The 25,900-nt window shown below is 56.3% G+C and overlaps 7 protein-coding genes across 7 annotated transcripts; 4 read left to right on the top strand and 3 right to left on the bottom strand.

The window, feature by feature from the left end:
* Positions 1 to 1,264: 1,264 nt before the first annotated feature.
* LTHEOB_8113 (Dynamin family protein) lies at positions 1,265 to 3,617 on the bottom strand (the record flags this gene model as incomplete). The annotated part of the gene is made up of 2 exons (XM_035517555.1): positions 1,265 to 3,469; positions 3,525 to 3,617. 2 exons carry the CDS (start codon positions 3,615 to 3,617, stop codon positions 1,265 to 1,267), a joined length of 2,298 nt encoding a protein of 765 aa, XP_035370660.1.
* Positions 3,618 to 5,359: 1,742 nt separating this feature from the next.
* LTHEOB_8114 (RNA binding effector protein) lies at positions 5,360 to 9,439 on the top strand (the record flags this gene model as incomplete). Its single annotated transcript, XM_035517556.1, has 4 exons — positions 5,360 to 6,028; positions 6,078 to 7,357; positions 7,404 to 8,398; positions 8,454 to 9,439. The coding sequence occupies 4 exons, from the start codon at positions 5,360 to 5,362 to the stop codon at positions 9,437 to 9,439; spliced, it is 3,930 nt and encodes a 1,309-aa protein (XP_035370661.1).
* A 1,859-nt stretch (positions 9,440 to 11,298) lies between these two features.
* Positions 11,299 to 12,258, top strand: LTHEOB_8115 (Trans-aconitate 2-methyltransferase; the record flags this gene model as incomplete). Its single annotated transcript, XM_035517557.1, has 1 exon — positions 11,299 to 12,258. One exon carries the CDS (start codon positions 11,299 to 11,301, stop codon positions 12,256 to 12,258), a length of 960 nt encoding a protein of 319 aa, XP_035370662.1.
* Positions 12,259 to 12,918: 660 nt separating this feature from the next.
* Positions 12,919 to 14,719, top strand: LTHEOB_8116 (Carboxylesterase family protein; the record flags this gene model as incomplete). The annotated part of the gene is made up of 5 exons (XM_035517558.1): positions 12,919 to 13,445; positions 13,527 to 13,691; positions 13,754 to 14,239; positions 14,320 to 14,417; positions 14,475 to 14,719. 5 exons carry the CDS (start codon positions 12,919 to 12,921, stop codon positions 14,717 to 14,719), a joined length of 1,521 nt encoding a protein of 506 aa, XP_035370663.1.
* A 3,105-nt stretch (positions 14,720 to 17,824) lies between these two features.
* On the bottom strand, positions 17,825 to 20,207 carry LTHEOB_8117 (Short-chain dehydrogenase/reductase SDR; the record flags this gene model as incomplete). Its single annotated transcript, XM_035517559.1, has 6 exons — positions 17,825 to 18,450; positions 18,521 to 18,660; positions 18,715 to 18,918; positions 18,974 to 19,859; positions 19,998 to 20,072; positions 20,135 to 20,207. 6 exons carry the CDS (start codon positions 20,205 to 20,207, stop codon positions 17,825 to 17,827), a joined length of 2,004 nt encoding a protein of 667 aa, XP_035370664.1.
* Positions 20,208 to 21,061: 854 nt separating this feature from the next.
* Positions 21,062 to 22,979, top strand: LTHEOB_8118 (CaiB/BaiF family enzyme; the record flags this gene model as incomplete). Its single annotated transcript, XM_035517560.1, has 3 exons — positions 21,062 to 21,333; positions 21,540 to 22,492; positions 22,558 to 22,979. 3 exons carry the CDS (start codon positions 21,062 to 21,064, stop codon positions 22,977 to 22,979), a joined length of 1,647 nt encoding a protein of 548 aa, XP_035370665.1.
* A 144-nt stretch (positions 22,980 to 23,123) lies between these two features.
* LTHEOB_8119 (Fungal specific transcription factor) lies at positions 23,124 to 25,236 on the bottom strand (the record flags this gene model as incomplete). Its single annotated transcript, XM_035517561.1, has 3 exons — positions 23,124 to 23,691; positions 23,750 to 25,042; positions 25,130 to 25,236. 3 exons carry the CDS (start codon positions 25,234 to 25,236, stop codon positions 23,124 to 23,126), a joined length of 1,968 nt encoding a protein of 655 aa, XP_035370666.1.
* Between the last annotated feature and the right edge of the window lie 664 nt (positions 25,237 to 25,900).

Raw genomic sequence — 25,900 nt, forward strand, 5'->3', positions numbered from 1 at the left:
GTTTCTTGTTTCCTTTTACCATTGCATTGCATAGTCCGTCACCGGTTATGTTGTGCGTTTTTCCTTTTCGCGTTTATCATCGCGCGTGTGCCGCAACGTACAATCAAACTTCCCTTTGTAAGTAGCAGCATGGCTAATGCGCTCTGTTTTGGTATGTTGTATGTACGTAGAACGGCGAGATACCCCTCCTCTCCGCGAAATGGGAAAGAAGAAACGCGTTTTGGACATTTGTGTGTTTGTTGACCAGACTTGGTGTTTTGTTGCGCTCATCTCAATTCGAAACTATGGGCCGTTCGCGCCGTTTTGGACGTTGGCGCTGTGGATTGCAATACAGCAGCGTTGCAGGCGCCCAATCCAGTCACTATGGGGATCGCAGAGCCCGGCTGCAAACGGCATAAAGCCACAATTGAATTCCTCAGCGGGACCCCATTTCTCTCCACCGTAAATAGGGCCAATAGCCTACCGAGCTCGGTAGCAAGCAATGCAAAAGCAGGAGCATCAACAACATCCAGCAGAACGAGATTCGAGAGCTGGGAGCTATGACCTCCACGGGGACCCTGTTGTCCGTGCAGCCACCACCCAATATCGGTTCTCTTTGCCCTTTCGTCTCGCGTTCATCATTTCATGCGGGTCATTGCCTGGCAGCGGAAGGACCCTTGTGGGATCGACAGGGTTTCGAAACGGGGGTCGTGGGAAGGACATGGGGCTATATTTAGCCGAGTCAATATTATGGATCGTGGCGGTGCAGAATAGAACCCGGGTCTAGAAGGACGGGAGGCGCTAAGGTTGCCGTTTTACGTGATTGTGGGGAGGTAGGGGGAAGGGGGTGGATCTAGATCTGGGGAATGCCGGAAAGGGGGATGGTGGTGCTGGTGGTGGCGTGTTTTGGGACTAGGGGAGGTGCTGGGCGTGGGATGGGGTTGGTTCACGCACTCACCGCCCTCGGTTGGCGGGCGGAGGGGGGAGGCAGGGGGTTTGTGGTTGTATGGCACGGCATGGTGGTCACGGCGGATTGCAGGGAGATTGTTTTTTTTATCTTCTTGAGAAAGATGCTACACTCTTGTTTCACTGAGGCAAATGTAGGCTTGTAGATGTGAGGACTGGAATTGGACACATCTATCCAGATGGAGAAAATCTATCTAAGATTCTAGAATCTCCCGATCTCTTGTAGGTGTCTGAAACCTCTCAATCCATCTGGTGACCTGAAACGGTCCCATTTGTGAATGACCTGACCCAAACGTGGGACTGGGATATCTGTATCTGGCTAGTCAAACTGGACCAGCGCACGCTCAAAGGCGTCTTTGCCCGTCTCCAGGCTGCGCTTGATCGTCGACAGCCGGGTACGTTCGTTGCTGACATGCTTGGGCTCAGCAGCAAGCTGACGAGCCTCGTCCTCCGAGAGCTTTACGAGGGCGACTTGAGAGATGGGCGAGTCGAGTAGGGGCGCCACGAGGTGACGCTCGATGACCTGCTCGGTGACTTCGGCAATGAAGTTCTTGAGCTTGTCCTTGTACAGCGCCATGAGGCAGTTGAGAGCCTCCTCCGCCGTGAACTTCTCCATGTCCGGCTCAACGAGTTCCTGCTCGAGGGTTTTGAGGAAAACGTCAGTGTCGACCTTGCTTTGACCGTACGTGCCGAAGTTCATGGAGTTGACGATGCCCTTGGCCCTACCCATCATCTTCTGGTGACGTAGCTTTTGGATAGTGTCAGTAAAGTAATGATTGTACGTCATTGGTGCGCGACGGTTGTCGGTAGCCATGCGTTTCAGTTCGTCGATGGCATTGCGCTTGTGCGAAGCTGCGTTCGGTGAGATCTTTCGTTCCAAAATCCGCTCTACAACATCGGCGGGCATAACATGCTGAGTTAGGCTCTTTAGAAAGTCCTGAACATGCTTCGCAATGACCTCAATGTACTTCACCGTAATGATCTCCCAGTTGGCCGTCTGCTCCCAGTAGAGCTCCTTCAGAACAGTCGCGCTGATACTACCAGGGAGCTCCTCGCCGCGAGATGACTGCATCTTACCACGAACCCAGACGACGGCTTCGCTGTGTGTCTTGGACTTCTGGAGCCTCTTCGCATATGGCAAGTACTCAAGTTCGCCGTCGATGTCCATGTTATCCTCGTTGCCAATAATGTCCAGGACTTCGGAGGGAACGCCTTTGAACTTGTATTTTGAGCCAAACACTAGCATCAGCTTCGCAAACTGCGAATTATGGTACTGGATAGCGGCACGGAGCTTCGTGTAACTGACAGCCTCCGACGTGGAAACATGGTTGGTGTCGTTACGGAAAAAGTCGTCGTTGTAGTTACCACTCAGAGCGTTAGCGAGAATGGTGTTGTACTTCGTGCTGGACTTCATTAGGAATGCTCGGATGTCAGACATTCTGTACCTCTGCTCTCCCAGGGTGACCAAACGATTCGAAGTCTTGACCAGCTCTTCGTTCAGTTCCTTGTTCAGTTTGGGGATCTCGCTCTTGAGGTGAGCGAAGAGCAAGTGTGAGAGGCGCTCACATAGAGCACTGATACCGAGAGTCTTCTTGTCCATGTTCTTGTAGATGGGCCTGCCTTCGAAGAATACCTTCTCCATGATATCACGCTCTTCAAAGGTTGAAATAGATTCCGCCTGCGTCCGATTCCTGAGCATGTGCCAACCCAGCTCAAATTGGATGTCCTTGTTCTGAGCAAGCGCAGTCCAGACCTGCTCATCAGTAGAGCCTTCCTCAAGGCAATCGGGCTTGGTGATGATTCCAAGGGTTCTGAATCCTTTGGGGTCGACACCGCGAGCCTTCTGTAAGATGATTTGGTTCGCATAGTCATGCTTGGCGGAGACAACGGCTAAGATAATCGAGCGTGGGTTGCTGATGTACTTCCAGACAAGGGCATTGATGAATTCCACATCTCTCTTGCTCTGGGTCTTCGTCTCAGAGTGGATAAGTCCAGGGAGATCCACAAGAGCGAGTGGAGGCGAGTCGGGTCCCGAGACTGTAATGCTGAGCATGTCGGCGAAGAAAGCTTTCAAGTGCGAAGAATCGCCAGAGCCAGCGCGTTCCATGAGCGTTGTGGCTTCGCTTATGAGATCCGGAAGCTTCGAAAAGTCTGTAATCGACTTCTCAAAGCGCGAGAGCTCGTCGGAGCGCGCAGAAGACTGAGCATCGCCAGGAATGATTTTGGCGGTAATGGATCGTTTGGCCTCACGGCGAAGGACAATCTCGGTGGCGAAACGAGTGCAGAGCATTGCGTTGCGCGGAAAAGGAATTCGAGTGATGGCCTCAAGGACTGAGCTTTTCCCGGAAGACTGATCGCCGCAAACGACGAGTTGTGGAAGTGAAAGGACACCAGTAAGACCAACATGGCGCAGCTTATCAACAACGTTGAGAAGAGAACGGATGCCGTCATTCTGAAGAGAGTCCAGCTTCGCAGAGGCATGGGCGTCCACCGAGTGATTGGAGGAGCCCGCGGCGTGTTGCTTCTTCGTCCGACGCGTTAGCTGAGGCGGCGTCTCACTTACGGGTTGCTTCACTTACGGTTTGCTCGTGGCCATCGATTGTGGTGTTTCCAGCAGGCGGGTCGGACGCCTGGTCCGCCTTGGCTCTCCTCGTACTTCTTCCGCCGGCCATGGTGTTCCGCTGCGGTTAGATTGAGGTGCGTCGCAACGAAGGAGGGTGTGGAGGCGAGGAAGACAGCGACAAGGTGTAGCAGAAATATCTGCCGCCTCCGATGGGGCACCAAAACGGGAAAGCGCGGAAGGATGACTGCGCAATAAGGCAGGCACGGCCAGAGGCCACCGCATGTGACAGAAATTTTATGAAGTGCGCAGGGGAACACCCGCAGGCAGCGCGGATATGCTGCAAAGTGATGAACTGGTAATTTGCAAACAGGAAATGACTGGCAGAAGAGAGGCGAATGTCATGGATTACTCCTGGTACTCCAGCATTTGACATCTATGAAACTTTCTCGCAAGCAAAATGACGCCAGCGCATGGGTATCCAAGGTCAGAATTAGTGGTTAGCCTCACATCTATGTCCGGATATTTGCTGCAGCTGCCTACATAAAAAGTGCAACGCCTTTCGTGGGATAGAAGATTCAAAATTTCTAAATCCACTACGAGGCCGCGAAATGAGGCTGAAGATGTCCGTATGTGGACGTTATAGCGAGTCCTTGCGATTGGCGGCTCGAGACGGAGGTTGCTTCTTGGGAACGCCTGTCATTGTGTTGGCAGAGCTCGATCGGTCTCCGTCCTCGTTCATGTCCTCAAGACGAATGGAATTTCTCTGCATTGGCACCGAAATCAAAACATTCATGTATAGATGTAGACCTTGATATTGCACCAACACATCCACACGGGCACTTCAGTCACCCATAAGTGGGCTCCATGAAGTTCAGCGGGACAGAGCTGAGACCACGTGCGCTCTTTTGCATTCGCTGTGGCTGTAGCTTTGCCGATGCGAGCTAGACAGCACATCGCCATCATTACCGCCGGTCTCGTCTCGAGGCATTCAGCGGCAACGAGATGTTGGGAAAAAATTCCCGCGGAAGATTGCGGCCGAGCATAGCTGCCGGCTCCGAGCAGCATCAAGAGGTGGATTCAAGTGTTCAGGGGCAACATCTATTAGCCGATTTCACAAGTGCAATCTGGTTTGGAGGCGGTGGCGGGGTCCGGAAGCATGTCGGCGGTCGCGAGAGGTGAGGTGAGGGCAGCGAGGCGTTCGTTGGCGGGCGGGGCCGCGGTCCATGTGCGGCCGGCTGCAGCAACCCAGCGCGCAGCGACTCCTGTGGCCCGTGTGCGGAAATTCCCCAGCGCGTCGCACAGCACGAGGGCGCTCTCGAGGTAAATTGCACAGATGCCAGGTGTGCGCGGTTTCAATTGCAGGCACGAGGCTCTTGCCGCAGCGGCGGCGCACCCATTGGTGCGGTCGAAGGCCGTGTTTGGCGCGACCGGGGGCGGAATCTGGGGATCTCGAGGGTCCAGCCAATGGCGGGCAAGAAGCCACCTGAGCTCGAACTTTCGTCGCTCACCTCGCCCGCTCGCCCTCACCGACCATCGCGCCATCAGCCTCGTGTGCAACCCTTCGCTCTCCCAGTCCGCACCCCGACGGAGCATGGCAACCGCATAGCCCGCAACACTATCACGCCAATCTCCTGCCCGCCCGTGCCTTACTTCCGCCCGCTCCTCCGCCACCTCGAGTCCTCCGCCCTCGCCCACCCTTTCCAGTCAAATGTACGTGCCACGCTCCCACTCTTTTTTTTTCCTCGCTAACATCCCAGACCTCCACCACCGCTCTGACAAGCCTGCTCGTCGCCCTCCTCCCCCGTCCCGTCGTCACTGTCGTCGTACACCCGGCATCGGATCTGGTTCACTATGGCTGCTGAGGCTTCCACCAACGGAGATAGCCAGACCCCGGCCCAGAAGCTGGAGGCCCGTCTGGCCCAGGAGGAATCCCACCGCCCGACCGTTGAGGACGTCCCCGATGAGGATGACCTCGCTCATCCTGCGCCCTCTGTCGCTCCCTCTGAGAAGGGCAAGCAGAAGGCCCAGGATGTTGAGACTCCCAAGAAGTCGCCCGCCAACCCGCCCATAAACATTGCTTCTGAGGAGATGTTCCCGGGCTTGGGCGCTCCCAAGGCTCACACTCCCGCTGCCGTGTCTTCTGCTTGGGGCCGCAAGCCTGCCTCGGTCAGCGCCAACGGTGTCAATGGCGCCGCTGCTAGCAATGGTACCTCGCGCGCGTCCACCCCCGCCTCTGGGATTGCGACTCCTACCACGCCTTCGGTTCGCGGCCCGGGCCCTCAGACCATGACTTTGCCCGGCCGTTATGTCGAGTCCATCTCGCTCGCCCCCTCTCAAATGATCCCGCGCCAGCTGCAGAAGAAGCCCATGGCCGACGTCATCCGCGACATCAACAGGAGGTCCAAGGCCAAGGTTGAGATGAAGCCCGGTAACATGGGCAACATTGTCTTCCAGGGCACTGGTCCCGTTGATGCTGTCCGCTCTGCTCTGAGGGAGGTTGCCAAGGAGCTTGGTTCCAAGGTAAGCCGCCGCAATTACGGGAAGCGGTCATGTGCTGACAAAGTATTAGCAAACCACCAAGGTCACCATCCCCGCCTCGATACGCGCTCACGTCATTGGCCGCCAGGGTGCCACCATCCAGGGTATTAGCAAGCGCACCGGCGCCCGCATACAGGTTCCCAAGCAGGAGGAGACTGGTTCTTTCGAGGAGGACGACAGCGCGACCATTGACGTTGTCATTGAGGGTGACACCGTCGCTGCGGCTCTGGCCAAGCAGGAGATCGAGCGTATCGTCGATGAGCGCACGTCTACCGTCAACCTCCGCCTCAAGGATATTCCCGCCGAGTACTACCCCTTCTTGGCCGGCCCGCACAACTCGCGCATCGATTCGTACGAGGGCGGTCGCGATGTCCGCGTCCAGATTCCGCACTACACGACCTGGGCCGAGCAGGCTCCCCCGCAGCCTACTCCTGCCGGCCAGCCCGTGCCGTTCGCTCCCCAGGCCGCTTACCCGATTTCCATCTCTGGTGACCGCGCCGCTGCCAACGAAGCTCGTGCTGAGATCGAGCGCCAGGTCGAGGAACTCCGTCGTCAGCTCTCTATCAACCAGATGCCCATTGAGCGTGGCAGGCATCAGTTCATTATTGGCGAGCGCGGCGGTTCTCTCCACGACTTCCTCGCTGAGACCGGATGTGCCGTCATTCTGCCTCCGAGCCACGATGACACCGAAATGCTCACCATTGTCGGTCCTGCTGATAAGCTTGAGAGCGGTATCAACAAGGTTATGGACCTGGCTACTTCCATGCAGAGCACGAACGTCGATATCGCCCGTCAACACGCTAACTCGCAAGCCCACGCTCGCGATCTTACCCGCTACCTGAGACAGCGCCAGGCTATTGCTGAGCTTGAGCGTATGCACGATGCCAGCATTGTGCTCCCCACCTCGCAGGATGGCCCTACCGCATGGGAGATTTACTCGCGCGACGCTAAGAACGGCATGAAGGCCCGTATGGATATCATGAACTTGATCAGCAGCCACCCGCCGAGCAGGTTCAGCAACGTGAACGTCGACCCCTTCTACCACCAGCATCTGCGCCAGCGCGCTGCTCAGAACCTGAGGAAGGACCAGGGCGTGCACCTGCTTTTCCCCGAGGGTGCCGAGTCGCCTCATCTTGTCCTTGTGTACGAGGGCCCCAGCTCTCCCTCCGAGTACCAGTTCCCTCGTGGTCAGCCCTCTGCGCAGGACGTCCAGGCGTTCCAGCGTGCTCTGCAAGAGGCTCAGAAGCAGCTCCTTTCCCTCATCAACTCCGAGGAGCAGATTGTCGGCCGTGATGTTGAGGCTCCGCAGAAGTAAGTTTAGCGAACTTGAACCCCGTCAATTGACTGACTTATGCAGCTCGTATAGGTTCCACGACAAGATTCGCCGCTACGTCGACCGCGAGCAACAGGGTCTTCCCCAGGACCAGATTCCCCTGCAAGTGCTTTTCGGTGATGCCAGGCCCCAGGCTTCCCGTGCCAACAGGGACAATGTTTACATCCGTGGACCTAACAAGAACGTTGACGAGCTTGCCCAGAAGATCCTGGAGTTCATTGAGCAGGAGAAGAAGGATGAGCTCGAGCGTGGTTACACCATCACCTTCGACTACCCTCAGAAGTTTGCCAACATTCTGATTGGCAAGCGTGGCGAGAACATCAAGAAGCTTCGCGACGAGTTTGACGTCGACATCCAGGTCCAGGATGGCAAGGTCGAGATCAAGGGTCCCCAGGCCAAGGCTCACGCTGCCAAGGCTCACATCATCGCTCTTGGCAAGAAGCTTGAGGACGAAGCTACTTACGTCCTCAAGATAAAGCCCCAGTACCACCGTGATCTCATCGGTGGCAAGGGTAACCAGGTCAACCGTCTTCAGGACCGCTACAACGTCCGAATCAACTTCCCTCGCTCTGCTGCCGCCGCCGCCGACGATGCCGACGCTGGTACTGAGGCTTCGCACCACAACCGTCGTCAAGCTGCCGATGAGGTCATCATCAGGGGTCCCAAGAGGGGTGCTGATGCCGCCCGTGACGAGCTTCTCGAGCTGTACCAGTATACGATTGACAACTCTCACACCGCTACCGTTTCCGTTGCCCAAAGCCAGATTCCTTCCCTTATTGGTGCTGGCGGTCGCGAGATGGATGCTCTGCGTGCCAGCACTGGTGCTCAGATCGACGTTCCTAACGCTCGTGAAGTCGCCGATGCCTCGGGACGCGCTGACATCAAGATCAAGGGTACCAAGAAGCAGGTCGAGGATGCTAAGAAGCTCCTTGAGCAGAAGGCCAAGACATTCGACGAAACTGTGGTGCGCACGATCGAGGTTGACAAGAAGCACCACAAGGCTCTGATTGGTGCTGGCGGTAAGTTTCAGACTATTATGTTGAGGGTATCCTCCGATATTAATCAAAGGTCTAGGTGCCAACATCCGCGACATCGTCATCAACGCTGGTGGCCCCGATGACCGCCGTGAGCTTGCCCGCATGGTTCGCTTCCCCCGTGCCGAGTCTGAGGAGAACACGATCCGCGTCGAGGGCAACGCTGCTGTCGTTGACAAGATCGTCGCTGCTATCGAAGGCCTCGTCAGCACGCGCGACAGCCAGGTCACCGAGTTCATCGAGGTTGCTCCTGAGAAGCACCGTATGCTCATCGGCCGTGGCGGTGAGACTCGTCGCAACTTGGAGTCCCAGTTCAAGGTTACCGTCGATGTTCCCAAGCAGACTGCCACTGGTGCTGCTCGCAGCCAGGTCAAGATCGTCGGTCAGCCTCAGGATGTCGAGAAGGCCAAGGAGCACATCGCCAGCATGATCAAGGAGCAGGAGGGCGAGACCGTCCAGGTCCCCAGGCGTCTCCACCACGCTGTTTCCGACAACGGCCAGTTCTTCCGCCGCCTCCGTAACGACCTCCGCGTCACTGTCGACCACGCCGGCCAGCAGCCCCCGCCCAAGCCCACGACCGCCGGCGCCAGCAACATCCGCGCCAACGCCGGCAGCAACGCGCCCCTTATCACCGACGACCCGTCGTCGACCAAGGACGCGCACGCCTGGGACATCGTCGACAACCTGCCTGCCTCGGACGACAGTGAGGACGGCAACATCCCGTGGATCCTCCGCTCGAGCAACCCCGAGAACGTCGCCAAGGCGAAGGCCCTGCTGGAGAAGGCCATGGAAGAGAAGAGCAAGCCGTCGTGCACCGGTTACCTCATCCTCCCCGACCCCAAGCTCTACAGGTACGTCGTCGGTCCTGGTGGTAGCCAGATCAACAGCATCCGCAAGAAGACGGGCACCAGGGTCCAGGTTCCACGCGGCGGCGATGGCAACGAGGCGATTGAGATTGTCGGCTCGCGCGAGGGCGTCGAGCAGGCGAGGGACATTATTTTGGAGCTTGTTAAGGATAAGAACTGAGGAGGAGTAAAAAGAGAGATTGGTGTGAAGAATGGGTAGGAGAAAAAGAAAGTGTGTCTTTTTACATTGAGTTTGATTCTTCATTCTGCTGAAAAAAGGGATCTGGAAAAAAGCTCCGGCTGTGGTTGTTGGCTTGTGTGGTGGTGGGTCGTGGGACATTGATGATGAGATGTGGGACTCCTTGTCGTCCTCTTTTCTGCAACTGATTGAATTCACATTCATATCCATCATGGAGTGAGGATTCATTATGACGGTTGAGATAAGAGATCCATTAAGATTGTTTGTCCTTTTTTTTTTGTTGTTTATTTGGTTGCGATACTCGTCTTCTGGTAGTGGAGCGGAATGAAAATATCATATCTGCAAGATGCTGTGATCGCCCGTTGTGATGGATTGGGTAGGTGGGTGGTTTGAGGTGTGATGTCTACCTGCTTGATGATACGCAGCTCGGTCATGCGAAATCCTCTCAGCATCCACCATCGTGTGATGGGAATTGCGGTATGCTATGGGGTGCATGAAGCTTCTGAAGTGATCCACCGGCCATTATGTTCCGCTGCAGGGACAGGCCGGCGCGGATGTCGATCACTCGTTTTTTTTTTTTTTTTTCTGTTTGTGGGTGTCAAAAGTCCAGGTTTTGTTCATGTCGGGGGTAGTTGAAGCCATCGCCCGGACGCAAATATCGAATTAAAAATAATACATTCGTGTCCGGACGATAGCTTCAACTATCTACATATTGTATTTTTTTTTTTTTTTTGTGTGTGTGTGTGTGTGTGTGTGTGTAAAGAAAATTGTTCTCTATTCCTCACACCAGCCTTCGGCTGTAAACTCCCGTTACATCCCTCAGCGTCCTATCATTGACCCGCACCCTAGTAGCAGTATTCAAATTGACAGGCTCTGAGAATGCGCGCTTGCATGATCTCTTGCAACGGCCATGTGAAAAGCTGCTCCCGCTGACCGGAATCAGGATGAGCTTCGTTGTGCTGTAGCGTACGAAGTCTGTACAGTGGGCACATCTCGAAGGAGTCTATAGAGTGAAAACACTTGTGACAGTCTTCAATGCCATCCGTAGTGTACCTCAGGCTAAACATCCAGGTCTTAGGCTGAGTTTGAGGCTGGATCATCTACAGCCCATTTCCTTAGCTACGGAAACCCCCCTGGAGGCTGCAGGTGTTATGTGTAGCACTCGAAAGGGAAAACAATAGAAACTCCACGTATGGACATGAGGTGCTCGCTTCTCATCATGACGGCGTCTAATTTAGATATCCGAAATATCAAGGAAATCATAGTTCACGGAAAAGAATCTCCGTCTATCAAGAAGTGACGGCAAGGGAGCTTGGTAAGCCGAATGTTGGCGGCCGGTAGGATCCGACTGACTCGGATGTATCCGACAATGAGTTCAGATGTTCACCCCCTTTTGTAGCATTTATTTTATTTCCGCGCCATCTATCCCACTTTCTAAAAGCGGTGTCATGAACAAGGATAGAGTGGTAGCAACCAATCAATTTTTCCGAGCTCTTTTCTTTTCTTTTTTTTTTTTTAAAAAAAAAGAAGTATTACAGCTACTGAAATCACCTTCCTGATTGCTCACAATCATAAGCGTTCGGAGAGACGTCATATCTTCCCGAGATGACTCTTACGGTGGAGTCTGCAAACCTGCAGACCAGACCTGCAGACCTCGCAAGCTTTTACGTCGGAAGGATGCGCCTGCAAGGGTACCTTACTCGCGTCGAAACATCCTAGCTTAAAACCCCGCGTCATCCCCACATTCGTACCTGAACACAAGCTTTCTTTTGCACCCCGCCAATCCACATCCCAAGAGCCATAAAGTAAGGAAGCATCTTTCCACCATTGCCCCTCGTCCAATGATACCCCTCCTCCTCCGCCCGACCACTTCCGCCCGCCCTCGCATCATCCACACCATCTCCAAAACCCTCCTACTGTCAACCGCCCCACGAGCCACGATGTCGTCATCATCCTCGGCCCCCACACTGGACTGGAACGCCGCCAACTACCTGCGCTTCGCCGACGAGCGCACGCGGCCCGCCCGCGACCTGCTCGCCGCCATCCCGCCTCTCCCCTCTTCTTCTTCTTCTTCTTCTTCTTCTTCTTCTTCTTCTTCTTCCTCGCGCATCATCGACCTCGGCTGCGGCCCGGCCAACTCTACCGCGCTCCTCGCCGAGCGCTACGGCACCGGCGCCGGCGGCGCGCGCATCACCGGCGTCGACTCCAGCCCGAACATGCTCGAGAAAGCGCGCAAAGTGCTGCCCAGCGCCACCTTCGTCGAGGGCGACCTGCGCACGTACGAGCCCGCTGCCGACGACGGGCCCGTCGATTTGTTTTTTACTAACGCGGCGCTGCACTGGCTGCCCGACGCCGAATTGCTGCCGGCGATCAAGCGCTGGGTCGGCGGCCATCTGAAGAGTAGTGGTGGGGTTTTTGCCATGCAGGTCCCGGACAACGTGCGCGAGCCGAGCCACATGCTGATGGCGGAGACGGCGAAGGAGCTGGGGGTGGCGGAGGTCGGGAGGTCGCCGTTCCCGGAGCCGAGGGTGTTGGTGGAGGAGTTGCTGCCGCTTTGTGAGCGGGTGGATGTGTGGCATACGGTGTATAATCATCGGTTGGAGAAGGGGGCGGAGGGGGTGTTGGATTGGTTTAGGGAGAGTGGGCTTAGGCCGTATTTGGAGGGTTTGGAGGAGGGGGAGGAGCGGAAGAGGTTTGAGCGGGTGTATTTGGAGAAGGTGAGGGAGGCGTATCCGCCGTTGAAGGATGGGAGTGTGTTATTGAGGTTTCCGAGGCTGTTTTTGGTTTGTGTGAAGAAGTAGGGGGTGACTTTGGCTGGTTTGGGAAGGTCGAGGCGTGCGAAATACTCTCTACTCTTTCTCATTTTTCTATTCCTTTCGTTTGGTCTATACGCAGGGGTTTTCAGAGAGGTAAGCGACGTGTAGATGAAAGAAAGACAAGCTGAAGTTCAATAGGCCATTGAATACTTGTACTATCCAAACATATGGTGCATTCTTCATGTTGTATTCTTTGCATCATGTTTGCGAATTTTTTCTGCCTGAGATAACCGGACGAATCCTTCGTTAAACGTTATTTAGCGCGATGTCCCACATGGTCAAGCAATGCCAAGTCGGCACCCAAAACAAACGTCAATCCTGTATCGAGGAATCGGATTCCGGGTAAGCATTTACCAGATGATCGCCACTCCTACCTCAATGCAATTGTTTCCCCGCAAGCTGCCCCCCACATTTCGGATCTTGTTTAATTACCCCAGACCGAAGTGCCGAATTCCCCGACATTAAGTCAGGTACCGAGGAACTATGCATGCGGGTTCGATGCGGGCAAAGCGTTCTTCCTCGTATCTTCCGACATCTACTCGATGCAATCAGCCTCTACCATTACCCGGCTCCATTTAAAAGTGGGTGCTTGGAGCCAGACATCCCGCGTCCTTGTTGCCCCTGTCAATCCTCATGTTTCCCAAAATGCGTTCCCTCGCTGGCCTGTTCCTGGCTCAGTCCCTGGCCGCAGCGCTCCCTTCAGCGCACACTCGGGTAGCCAATTCGGATCTGTTGGTGGATACAAACCTCTTCAAAGTCCAAGGCAAGCTCGCAGACAACACCACTACCGTCCGCTTTTTCGGCGGCATCCCCTACGCCGAGCCGCCCGTCGGTACTGCGCGCTTCCGTCCCCCAGTCACCAAGCTGCCCGAGACAGACGTCATCGATGCCACCAAGTTCGGCTCGTCATGCATCCAGCTCGACACCGGCACGGAGACCGTCTACACGGAGTACCTCCCCGGCTTCCTCCTGACCCCCGGACAGACGCAGAGCGAGGATTGCCTGTCGCTTAACATTTGGGCGCCGCGGGCGCTCAATGCATCAAGTGAGCTGCTGCCGGTCATGATCTGGATCCACGGAGGCGGCTTCACTGGAGGAGGCTCCGCGTCGCCGTACAAGTACGGAACGAACATCGTCAGGGACCACCAGGATGTCATCGTGGTGGCTTTGAAGTGAGTTCTTTTTTTTTTCTCCCTTGCTCCTCCCCGATCCTCGACCACGCGCACGTATGTTGCTCACCACATCCCGGGCAGCTACCGCATCACCATCTTCGGCTTCCCCAACGCCGCAGCCCTGAACGGCGAGCACCTCAACCCCGGCCTCGAAGACCAGCGCAAGGCCGTCGAGTGGGTGTCGCAGAACATCCGCGCGTTCGGCGGCGACCCTGACCGCATGATTCTGTTCGGCCAATCTGCCGGGTAAGTTTTTCTTTTTCCCACGCCCCAACCGTCCCTAGATCCACTGACCCGTATGTACCCAGCGGCATGTCCGTCGACAAATACGCCTACGCCTACCCCACCGACCCGCTCGTCAGCGGCCTCATCGCGCAATCCGGCCTCGCCGACTCGGGCCTCACCAAAATCGACGCCGCCGGCACAAACTTCACCTACGTCGCCGAGCAGATCGGCTGCTCCACCACCACGGCATCCGATGACGAAGTCCTCGCGTGCATGCAGCAAGCCGACGCCGCAGACATCATCGCCGTGCTCAACACGTACAACGCCACCGCCAACGGCGGCCGCGCCCTGTCCTTCACGCCGGCCGCCGACGGCTTGACGAACTTTGCCGATTACGAAGAGAGGCAGGAACAGGGCTTGTTCGCGCACGTGCCGACGCTCATCGCGCAGGTCGACAACGAGGGCGCGACGCTCGTGTCGTTGCCGGAGGGCGACGCGGCGCCCAACCAGAGCGCGGTGGATGCGATTACGCGGAATTTGGCGACGTGTCCGGGGGCGAGGGGGGCTGCGTGAGTATTTCCTTTGTGTTTCTGTTTTGAAGAAAGAGAGATAAAGGACTTTGGTGACTGACGATGTGTGTTGTGTGCAGGGCGAGGGTCAAGGCTGGGGTGCCGGTTTGGCGCGCAAGGTATTTTGGCGAGTGGCCGAATTTGAATCCGCTGGAGTGGCTGGGGGCGTATCATTCTAGTAAGTGGATTGTGTGGTGGATTGTGTCGGAGGTGGGGGAGACTGACGGAGCCACAGGCGACATTCCGATGGTTTTTGGGACGAGTGATCTGCTGGGCTCGAACACGGCGCTGGAGAAGCAAACGTCTGAGTACATGCAGGGTGCCTGGGTGGCTTTCGCGAAAGACCCTGAGAATGGGCTGAAGGATCAGTATGCTTGGCCGACGTATGAGGCTGAGACCGAGTCGCTGGTGCAGCTGGGGTATGAGGGAAATGCGGGAGCTGTGTTTGCGAAGGGCGATGCTTTCGACGAATCTTGTTGAATCGGGAATTTGTCAAAGAAACTAAGCTGGAGATATGTCGTGACGTGTTCAAGGTTGATCATCCTGTAATCAGCCTGAGCCGAGCTGTCAAAAGTGGGCATCTGCATTAGTTGCTAAATTTAGGATTTCTGCCAAGTAGGATTTCGCACTATGGCATACATATAAGAGAGAGAAAAGAAAAATAACTGTCCTCTATGCGGTTGCTCCAATAAATCTTTGGAACTCTTTTGATGGTTCTTAAACCCTTTTGCCTGAACACCGAGGCTTGGGATATTCGCCAGCTATGTCATCCCCGCTGTTCCGCCTTCAAGGAATTCCCGTGTCTCTTAGCAAGGCTGAAATTCGAGCTCATATCACAAATGACCCTAGCATAAGACTGCTTATACCCGAGAAAAGCATCGAAGTACATATTTTCTCTCTTGCTCATTCTCCTGGGAACACGAGCGAAAACACAGCCACCTGGGCGTTCGCCGGTATCCAAGTGGATTCCAATCAAATGAACGGGAAGATAATTCAGTGCTCCTGCGCAGTCTGCAATCCTGATGAAATGAGCGTTGGCCCCCTAATGGTCATAGACGCTGAATTCGATGGCTTGACGAGCCTTCATTCGCCTGCTGAGTACGATATGGGCTGGGAGATGGAGTAAGTTATAGCCTGTATTAAGCCATATAGCTGTAAATTCTTACTATGATCATAGCATTATTGCACTTCCGGGCCTGAAAGGGCATGCGATAAGGTCGTTTCAGCAAAAAAGGGAAAGCTTCCTGTGGTTAAGAGACGAGTTGCCGAAACACATACCCACTGCCAGAATTTTCACTTATGGTTATGATACCAAATTGACCACTCAGGACCATCGTCAATTGGCATTTTGTCTTGTTGCAGCGCTTCAATGCATTCGATCGGGAATGGTGATTATGGGCTTGTCAATAGAACAGTCGTTTGAGCAATGCTAACCTCCATGTAGTTTCTCGCACCTGGAAAGCCATTGGTACTCATTGGCCATAGCATTGGAGGAGTGGTCATAGAAGAGGTTTTTGTCCCGCAAACAATTTTCCGTTTAATCCTGACCAGCATGCAGGCCATCATGCAAATGCTGAGGCGGGAAGAAAGCGAACTCTCGGCCATTGTCAACTCGATTGCTGGTATATTCTTCTTTAACACACCGCACTACGGTATGAATCTCCCGTTTTTGGCACAAATTGTCGAAGGAACCTCGAACGAGGAGTCTTGGGTCTCTCTATTGAGTCCCGCGTCGAATTTTTCGCATGCAACAAAGTTCAAGCACGTCTTCGCTGTGGATGGCTGCGAAATAATCTGCTTCTATGCAACCCAACCGAGTCCAACGCCGGAGAAGGTAAAATTTCTTTGTGGAACTTGACTGAATTATCAAGATTTTGACATTTATGTGATGTGATCCGTAGATCAATGGTTGTTGGAGAATGACTGGGCCGCCAGCCATGGTTGTCGAATTCCGTTCATCATTGGATTGCAAGCCTCAAGAGAACGTCTCTTTCGGGGGATTTCCCGTTGACAAAACTCATACCGAAATGATCAAATTCAAGCCTTACGATTCCGTTTTCGTCAATAAGGTGCTACCAAAGTTACAGTCGTATCGGAAGAGAGGTAAATGCAAACCGACGCCAGATATACTTCCTTTGCTAATGAATTCGGTAGGAGAAGCAAAGCCAGAACTCGGTCCTGACACGGTGTTCAGGCTTCGAGGAATCCCGCCTGACTGCTCCATCAATGAGCTGCCACTGCTCATAAGAGAATGCCTTGGCGTCCCGGAAGCTACAAGTATTCATCTCGGTTCGATGGCAACAAACCCAATTGATAGCACTGAGCTGGCTGCGACGTTATCCTTCTCGAGAGTACCGATTAAGTTTTCGAAGAAGCTTAGTAGACATGGTTCTGGCGACGAGTGGCACTTTCACCAGTTGAAGGTTGGAAGATTTGAAAATGTCTATCTTGTGCTAGACAAACACTTTCGCGGCCTTACGCCTCTGCATTCATGCCCAGATGATAAATGTGGGACGGAGTAAGTCCCTTTCTTTTCCCGCCCGGATAGCGCTGACTATTCATAGCCTGGTTGCTCTTTCGGGTCTCAATAGCCACGCATTTGGGTCCTTCAAAGTCAAAGGTGACTCATTCATGTGGCTCCGAGACTCACTTCCAGCGAAGCTTCCCGGAACACGAATCCTGATCTACGGGTACGATACCCAGCTTGTTGGAAGTAGATCGTTTCAGACGTTGCAGGACCTTGGTGTGAGCCTTCGAGATACTCTTCACATGATTGAAACGGTAAGTGAAATAGAATAATTTATCCATGTATGTAGATTCTGACTGCACACTCTTGAAATAGCCGAAACCCACAATCTTGCTTGGGCATAGCCTTGGAGGACTCGTAACAAAGCAAGTATGTCTATAGGCTCTGCTGATTCAGATAAAACACTAACATATTAGGCAATGGCCGTTATGAATCAATATTCCACGCCCCTTGATATTGAGTTCCTGCGCTCAGTCCAGGGCATCTTATTCTTCGGCACACCTCACCTTGGAATGGACATAAGCTCCCTAATCCCCCTTGTGGGAGACAACCCAAATACCGTTTTACTCAATAGCCTGAAAGTCGGCTCTACTGAATTGTCAAGGCTTGGTACGGAGTTTGAGGGATCGCTTGTGCACGGAAGTGCTTCGATAAGGTCGTTCCATGAAACAGTGGAGTCACCAACGGCCACCAGGGTGAGTTCTTGACTATATCTTATATGGTTGTTACGCAATACATTAATTTTGTAGACACAGAAAGAAATGGACGGCAGCACCAAGGAAGTGTGGTCGATGCGCGGACCACCAGCGAAACTTGTGAGCGTGCGATCAGCCACTTACGGCGCAGGCCAAGCCCATCCCATCAACCGTGATCATTCGAACTTGGTCAAGTTTGACGGGCCTTATGACCATGTCTATAGACACACTTTAAGTGTGCTAAGAAGGATGGCTCAAAGCGATCTCAAAAAGGCTGTCATAGAACCAGCTCTGACCGAACCGAGAAGCAATTAGCTGGCAATTTTCCAGGACCTACGTACTGAAGCCAGATTAGTACCACCTCTACATCCTCGCCTTCTCCCCCACCCCCACACCCATCCCAAGCACCTCCACCGGCACCTCAACCACCTTATCCCTAAAATAATCCGCGAACCCCTTCCCAAACGCATCCAACCTCGTCGCGCTACTCACGCCCCTGCCCAGCAACCCATACACAACAAAATGCACCGCCTTGATCCGCGCAAACTCGACCCGCTCGATCCTGTACACCCCCTTCGCCGCATCCCCGCCCAGCAGCTCCCACATACGCTTTCGCGACAGGTAGCTCCGCAGCCAGTCCCACTGCTTCTGTTCCTGCTGTGTGTTGTCGGGCGAGCTGCGCACGAAGATGCCGACGTTCAGGTTGCCGCCCTTGTCGCCGGAGCGCGCGAGCGCGATGTCGCCGAGGCGGATGCGCTGGGTGGCGGTGGTGGTGAGGGAAACGGGGGAGGAAGTGTCATAGGTGTCCCGGGGACCGAGGGGTGCGTAGGTGGGCGGGTGGCCGGCGGGGTGGGAGGAGGTGGTTTCGCCGGTGGTGGGGGAGACGAAGTGGGCGGTTTCGGCGAGGCGGGATTGCGGCCAGAGGGCTGGGTAGAAGGCGAGGTAGGGTTTGGGGGACGCGGTGCGCCAGTCGAGGGAGCAGTGGTAGCCTGGGGAAGGTTAGTTGTGTGTGGGGTGGTGCAGATTTGGAGGCTGAGAGGGAGGGCATTGGGGGTTTACCGTGGAAGTGTCTGAGGGAGATGCTGTTGACTGCTGGTGCTAGCTTTTTGAGAGCGGCTTCGGAACGGGATTGGGCTACGATGCGGATGTACATGGTGCTGCTGTTTTGGTCCCAGGGATTTTCGGCTGGGACGCCGATGCTGTTGTATTTCCATCAGTACCTGGATGGTCGGTGGGAAATGATGATTGCTTACCGCTGGAATTCCAGGATGTCGAGGTTCCGTATCAGATCCTCTCCCATCTGCTTCCGGACCTGCTTCTCAAACAACTCGCACTTCTCCCGCCAGCCGTACCCTGTGGCATTGACGAGAATCTGGCACTCGTATCCGCCCTTGTAGAAGACGGCCAACTTCGTAGTCGGCGGCGGAGGCAACCCCTTGATCCCGCTCACACGAACACTGCAAAGACCCGTCAGCATCAGAACCAAAAGACAAGAAAACAAAGAACACCCACCGATCCTTCCCCACCTCCTCAACCTCCACCCCATCCAACACAGCCTTCACATCACTATGCAAATACACATTCCCCTGCAACTCATACAACAACTGACACCTCACCGTCTCCACATCCACCACACCCCCCGTCCCCTCATGCTTCGTCACCACACACGCGCCATCCTTATCCACCTCCGCAATCGGGAACCCGGGCTCCAAAAACGTGTCCACCCCGCCATACCTCTCCGCCTCATTAAACCCCGCAAAGTTCCCGCCACTCACATACGCCGAGCACTCAATCAGATGCCCCGCGACGAGCGCGCCAGCCAGCGCGTCATACGCGCCATCATCCCACCCCCACCAGTACCACGCCGCCGCGACGACGGGACTGGCGTCGGCGACGCGCCCCGCGATGACGATGTCGGCGCCGTTGCGTAGCGCGGTCGCGATGCCGCGCGCGCCGAGGTAGGCGTTGGCCGAGACGATGGGCTGGCCGCCTCCTCCTGCGTTCTCCCCCTCTGCCACCCCCTCCCCGTCCCCTCCCCGCAAGAACGCAAACGCCTCCTCCTTACCACCCTCCCCCGCAGAAGCAGCGTCCAAATGCGGCAACCACCCCACCGCCTCCTCCTTCGTCCGCGGCATGGTGCTGCGGCCGATCTGCTCGCGCAGGTCGTCGCCGTCGACGTAGGCGACGCGGAGGACGTGGTCGAGGCCCTTTTCGCGGGCGAGGGCGGCGACGCGCTGAGCGAGGCCGCGCGGGTTGAGGGCGCCGCCGTTGATGGCGACTTTGATGCGGTTGGTGGCGAGGGCGTCGAGGGCGGCGGCCAGGCCGTTGAGGGCCGAGGGTTCGTAGCCGGGGTGTTGGCCGGATGCGTAGGCTGTGGCGTTGGCTGCGAGGTTGATTTCTGGGGTAGTAGTTAGTGTAGGTTTTATTTTTTTTTTGTTTGAAATGGAAACGGCGTTTTGGTGAGAGGGATGGAGTTGGTGATGGTTTGCTGGGGGGCATTTGTGGTGGTGGTTGTGTTTGCGCGGGATATACTGACCAGCTAAGTAGTCTCCCGTGATGAAGTCCACTTGGCCGAGGGTGGCTTGTTTGTACATCTCGATTGACGGATCTCCTATTGAGAGAGTTAGCTGGGAACTGTGGACTGATATTGGAAAGGCGTTTGGGAGCTCCTACCGCAGTATCCTGAGCAATTGGCGATGCGGACTGGCCGCTTGCCGAATTCGCCTTCACGCCATGAAGACGCCATGACTGAGGACTGGCTGAGAGCCGAATTGTTTCTTGAAGATTATGAAGTGTGTAGTGCAGAAAAGGAGGAGCGAGATCAGCCAAATTGCCTCCGATTGAAGAACTTGAGAGCTCTACAATCTCGCATCGACCGAATGTTGTACGTTCGCGACTGAGGACGCGGACGCTATATAGCAAGCTGGCCCCTTGCAAAAAAGCGCCCAATAATGACGAAAATCCCGAGTCATGGCTATCGTCGATGCGGGCAAAGACACCGCCCATCACTTGCGTCGCCCTGTGACCACCATCACCAGTCCACCATCTCCGACTTTTCCCCTCCTTAGCGGCAAAGCCGGATACAGCCAACGTGAGGGGCACGGACGACGATGAGGGGTAAGGTAAATGTACACAGTACGTACCATCGCACTATACATGCATTCACGGCTCTGATTGGCTCGCTGTTGCAATTTGGCGTCGAAACCCCGGCACCGGAGTTTTGCGAGGCTTTTTGATCCAAAACTCCGCCCGAGGTTCTCCACCGCAGCCAAACGGCAGTGATCTGCATGTCGAAACTCCGGAACCGCCAGAAACCACTCCATCAGTAGTCAGGAGGGGCCTGACGCCCGACGTATCCAGAACTAGGCCCGCGCCTCGGCCGACCGACGGCGGGGCAGCGGTCATTCGACGTTCGGCCCGTCGGTGAGAGAACTGGTCACCCATCATGAGCTATTATCCGTGCGTCAGAATAGAGTACGACTGCGGGGATAAAATGTATAAAAACGCGTGGCCCATCGCCGGAACTCACGTTAGATGCAGTTCATTTCCCCCTGACCTTCCTTCTTTTAAAAAAAATATTTAAAAACGAAAGGAGCAACAATGACGGCAGAAGATAACTACTCCGTCCAGGCCGAAGCCACGCGCATCCTGCACGAGCGTCTGCTGAACGACGCACAGCTGGCGTTGCCTCAGTCGTTCACGGATGCGGCGCGCAAGGTGCGCATCGTTGGCGACGACCCCAAGCCATTCATACCGACGCCGTGCAAGATGACCGAGTCGGCGGCGGCGTTGACGGCGCTCGTGGCCGCGGCGGCCAGCGCGGTGGCGGCGGAACGGTATGGAATCGGGTATCAGGATGTTGAGGTTAATACGTAAGGAAGCCCATTCTCTTATGTTTTTTTTTTCCCTATTTTTTTCCTCGGTTGCTCTGGAGAATCGAATGAAGAAAAAAGGACAAGAGAAGGGATGGAAAAAGCATAACCCCTGGATAACGGCCGTTTGGAGCATCTGCAAGATGGACCACAAACGACGACGTCTCGCAACACAAAAAAAACACCACAACTAACACCACCACCAGCGACCTCTCCACCCTCTTCCTCGAATCCGTCCTCCTCCCCACCATCTCCGGCGGGCCCCACGACAAACAATCCTTCCTCACCCACCCCACGCTAACCGCCCAATTCGCCGCCGGCGACCTCCACAACACCTCCAAGCCCATCCACCAAGAAGCCACCAACGTCTACCGCACGCGCGACGGCCGCTGGTACCACCTGCACGGCTCGATGAACGCGACGCCGACGATGACCATGGTCGGCGTCCCCGAGCAGGACGTCACGCGCGACGAGGCCATCGCCATCTACGCCGACGTTGTCGCCAAGTGGGACGCGGCCGAGCTGGAGCGCCGCGCCAACGACGACTTCCGCCAGGCCGGCGTGACGTGCCTGACGCCGGACGAGTTCTTCGCGTCGGAGCAGGGGCAGGTCATGGGGAAGGAGCCGCTGTGGAGTAGGCGGGAGGTGCCCACGCCCGCGCCCAGCCCGTGGCCGGAGGTCGGCGCGGAGGATGGATTCAAGCCGCTGGCCGGCATCCGCATCATCGACTTCTCGCGCGTCATCGCGGCGCCGGTCATATCGAAGGTGCTGGCGGTGCTGGGCGCCGACGTCGTCAAGGTGACGAACAGGAACCTGCCCGACCTGTCGATCCTGTGGATGGACCTGAGCACGGGGAAGCGCGACGCGCACGTCGATCTGAAGACGGAGGAAGGCAAGAAGGCGTTTGCCGAGCTGGTCCGCGGCGCGGACGTCCTGGTCGACGGGTACCGCCCCGGTGTGTTGGAGAGGCTGGGGTTCACGAGCGCAGGGCTGCGCGAGATCAATCCGCGGTTGGTGTACGCGAGGGAGAATTGCTATGGGTTTAAGGGCCCGCTGGCGCATCGGTCCGGGTGGCAGCAGATCAGCGATTGTTTGGTGGGCATTTCGTGGTTGCAGGGCAAGTTTTTGGGGTTGGATGAGCCGGTCGTGCCGCTGCTGCGTGAGTTGCCCTTCCCCCCCCCTCTATCATCAATATCTCTGCTGACTGATTGATCTCCCTCCTAGCAAACTCTGACTACCAAACCGGCCTCATCGGCGCCGCCGCCATCCTGCACGCACTGCTCGAGCGCAGCAAGCGCGCCGTCACCTTCGACATCGACGTCAGCCTGACGCAGTACAACATCTGGTACTACCGGCTGGGCCAGTACGACGAAGCGCAAAGCGCCGCCCTGCGCGCCCGCAACGAAGGCTTCCACGTGCGGCACTACGACGAGATGCAGACGCTGCTGTGGAAGAGCCACGCCGCCATCAAGAAGGCCCGCCCGGACCTGTTCCAGCACCCCGAGTGGTTCTGGAAGATGAGTGGGAGCGAGTGGGGCATCGATGAGGAGATTGAGATATTGGCGCCCGCGTTCAAGTTTGAGAAGTCGAAGTTGGGCTATAAGGTGCCGTCGGGGTCGAGGGGGAGGTCGAAGCCGGAGTGGTAGGGGGTGTGTGTAGTGCGGGGACCTTTTTGGATGGAGGTTCCTAAGGCGAGAACGGGGACATTTAAAGCAGAGTTAGCAAGCGAGAATCTACCAGGCCTGTGAATCATGAACGGCACAATAAAATTCTTTTTTGACATGACCGTGCTAAAACAAGTTGAAGTCTTCTAACAGACTAGTCGACAAATCCTGCCAGTTCCACGTAAACGGAAGAGGTATGTCGGAGAGCTGATCGATCCCAGCAAACCCCGAGTCCACGCTCCAAGGGTCCGGAAAGGCCAAACCGGACATCGACTGTTCCGCCGGGGTAGAGGTCGGACCTCCCGCTCCTTGGCCCACGCCGCCCATGCGGCTGGGTGTAGACGGAAGAACGCTTTGATGCATTCCAGTCCCAAGCCCAGGGACAGCAGAAAATTGGACGCCATCCGGTGGCTGAGCACCACCAACCCTCATGCCGCTGCTTCCATCTGGTTGATCAGCTTCCGGTCTGACCCTGCCCTTCTGGATGGCAGCGCGCGCGATGCGGATAAGCTCGTGACCGACAGTCACCATGGGCTGGACAAACGAGTCCTCTTGGTTCGTCATGGCCCTGGACATGAAGGCGACAGCGTCATGGATAGCCTGGAGATGCGTCTCAGCGTCCGCATCGTCGGGTTGCTGCAGGATGCAGACGAAGAACAGCATCATCGCCTGGACGGGGCGGTGGACCTGCTCCCTAGGCAGTGTTAGCTCTCTCCTTACAATGAAATGGAGGATGGAGAGTCCCTACATACCAGATAAAGCTCGTGCATTCCCTCGGAACGTGAGCGAGCAACCTCACAATCTCATGCGCAGCGCTCAGACACACCTCGGCGCCAGGAAAGCTGCTGCTGGCCGAAGACGCAGCAGCGTCCCTCGCACCGCCGCACCGCCTGCTCCGCAGCGAACTGAAGTGCCGCTGCCACGTCGCACTATGCACCGTAATAACACAACTGTGATACGCGAGCAGCAGACCAGCCACATGCAACCACTGGCCCCCCCACTCCTCCTCCAGCCTCCTCCTCCTCCCATCGCTACACTCCACCGTCGTCCCCCCCGGCACCATGCAACTCCACTCCTCCAACTCCCGCCCCAGCTCCCGCACGTCTTCGTCCAGCACCTCCGTGTCCTTCGCCGCCGCCGCGCACGCCGCAAAGATGCGGCCGTACACCCTACCCTCAAGCACAGCGAACCTTGCCTGCGCGCGCAGGTAGCTCAGCACGGCGGCGCCGCGGCGGTCGACGACGATACCGAGGTTGTCATTCGGCGCGGCGGATGGCAGCGGCACGCCAATATCATCAACACTATGCGTGCACGGCCGCCCCGTGCGGAATGACGCGCCGGCATCCAGGACCAGCGCGATCCAGAAGACGCGCAGGCGCTGCTCGCGGTCGGCGGGGGTGAGTGGTGCGAGGTGGTCGCGGTGCAGGCCGGCGGAGTGCGAGAGGCGCACGGCGGCGGCGGTGAGGAAGAAGAAGGGCTGCGGGTTCGGCGTGCCGCGGAAGAAGCTGGCGAGGGCGAGGAGGGCTTGCACGGAGAGCAGGCTCGTGCTGCGCATGAGGAGGGCGAGGAGGACTTCCAGCGCGTTCTTGGCGTAGGCCCAGGCGCGGTCGGCGAGGGCGTGGGCGCGGTTTTGCGGCTGCGGTTGTTGCTCGGCGCGCCGGCGTTGGGAGAGGGCTAGGACGGCGTTGAGGGCGGCGGTCCAGGCGGGGTCGTCGTGGGTTGTTGCGTTGCTGGTGGTGGAGCCGCCGGGCTGGTACTGGCGGCCGAGCAGGGCCATGAAGGTGGGCGGGTGGAAGATGGGGACGACGGTGTTGTAGTTGTCGAAGAATTCGGTGACCAGCGCTAATGCTTCGTCCCAGGGTGGGAGGGCCGTCGACGTGTTGGCTGGCCAGAGTGATTGTAGTAGCGGATGGGTCCATTTCGCCCAGCTGCCGCCTCCGCGCAGCGGCTGCTCGAGCCGGTGACGCAGCGAGGCGTCGGAGGTGCGGGATTCCAGCCACTGCAGGCCGTCCGGTGATAGGATTGAGATGCTCGAGGAGGGGCCTCTTGACCTGTCAGCGCCGCCGTCTCTCGTGTTTCCTGCCCGTAGGCTGCACACCGAAGTATCTCATCTCGCCTGTGTTTTCGAGAACGATTGTTCCGCGGCCTCCGCTGACTTCCGATGCTGCTGACGGCCGTTGACTGTCATTATCGGGCTCTTGCTGGGATACATTCCCTGAGGTTTCAGCCGCTGAGGCATGCTGGGGCGATTGGTACTGGCGGAGAGTTGCTTCCAGCTCGTGGATGCGTGCCTCGAGGTGCTGGGAATGACTCGCTCTGACAGGCGCGTTAACCCAGCTGCTACGTGTCCTGGAACTCTTCACACACTTCTCAACCCGATGACGCGTCGGTCTCTCGATGGCGTCTGAGTAGTGGCAGCCAGCTCCGATCTGAGTACATTGCGAGCAGGTGGGACGCGTTCCACTGCATTTTGTTCGCTTCTGACGACACGAGTCGCAGGCCTTGACGACGTCAGCAGTGGCTTTGTGCAGGCGTTCGGACGAGTACGGACTTTGGCGATACGGCGCTTCCAGCCGCGTGCTCGAGGGGAGGGCGTCGAGGTTGGATGAGTTTGACGTGCTTGCTGCATTGTGGTACAGCCGAGCAACCGACTGGGGTCCATTTGTGTGACACAATCTATCGCGAAGTCAGCTGAATGCGCGCCGAGTGACATCATCGTGAACCACAAAATGATTTCATTTGACTCTCGTCATGGATCCGCACTTTTCATCAATTCATGGGAAACTACATGTGTTTCATCACGACATCGCAATCGCCGGGTAGGTCAAGTGAGTATGTCCCAGAATATCGTGGATTCCAAGTAGGTACCAGAAGCTATCAAATATATACAATCATTCCATCAT

Source organism: Lasiodiplodia theobromae, assembly GCF_012971845.1.
Source record: "Lasiodiplodia theobromae strain AM2As chromosome Unknown scaffold_25, whole genome shotgun sequence".
Taxonomy (NCBI): Eukaryota; Fungi; Ascomycota; class Dothideomycetes; order Botryosphaeriales; family Botryosphaeriaceae; genus Lasiodiplodia; species Lasiodiplodia theobromae.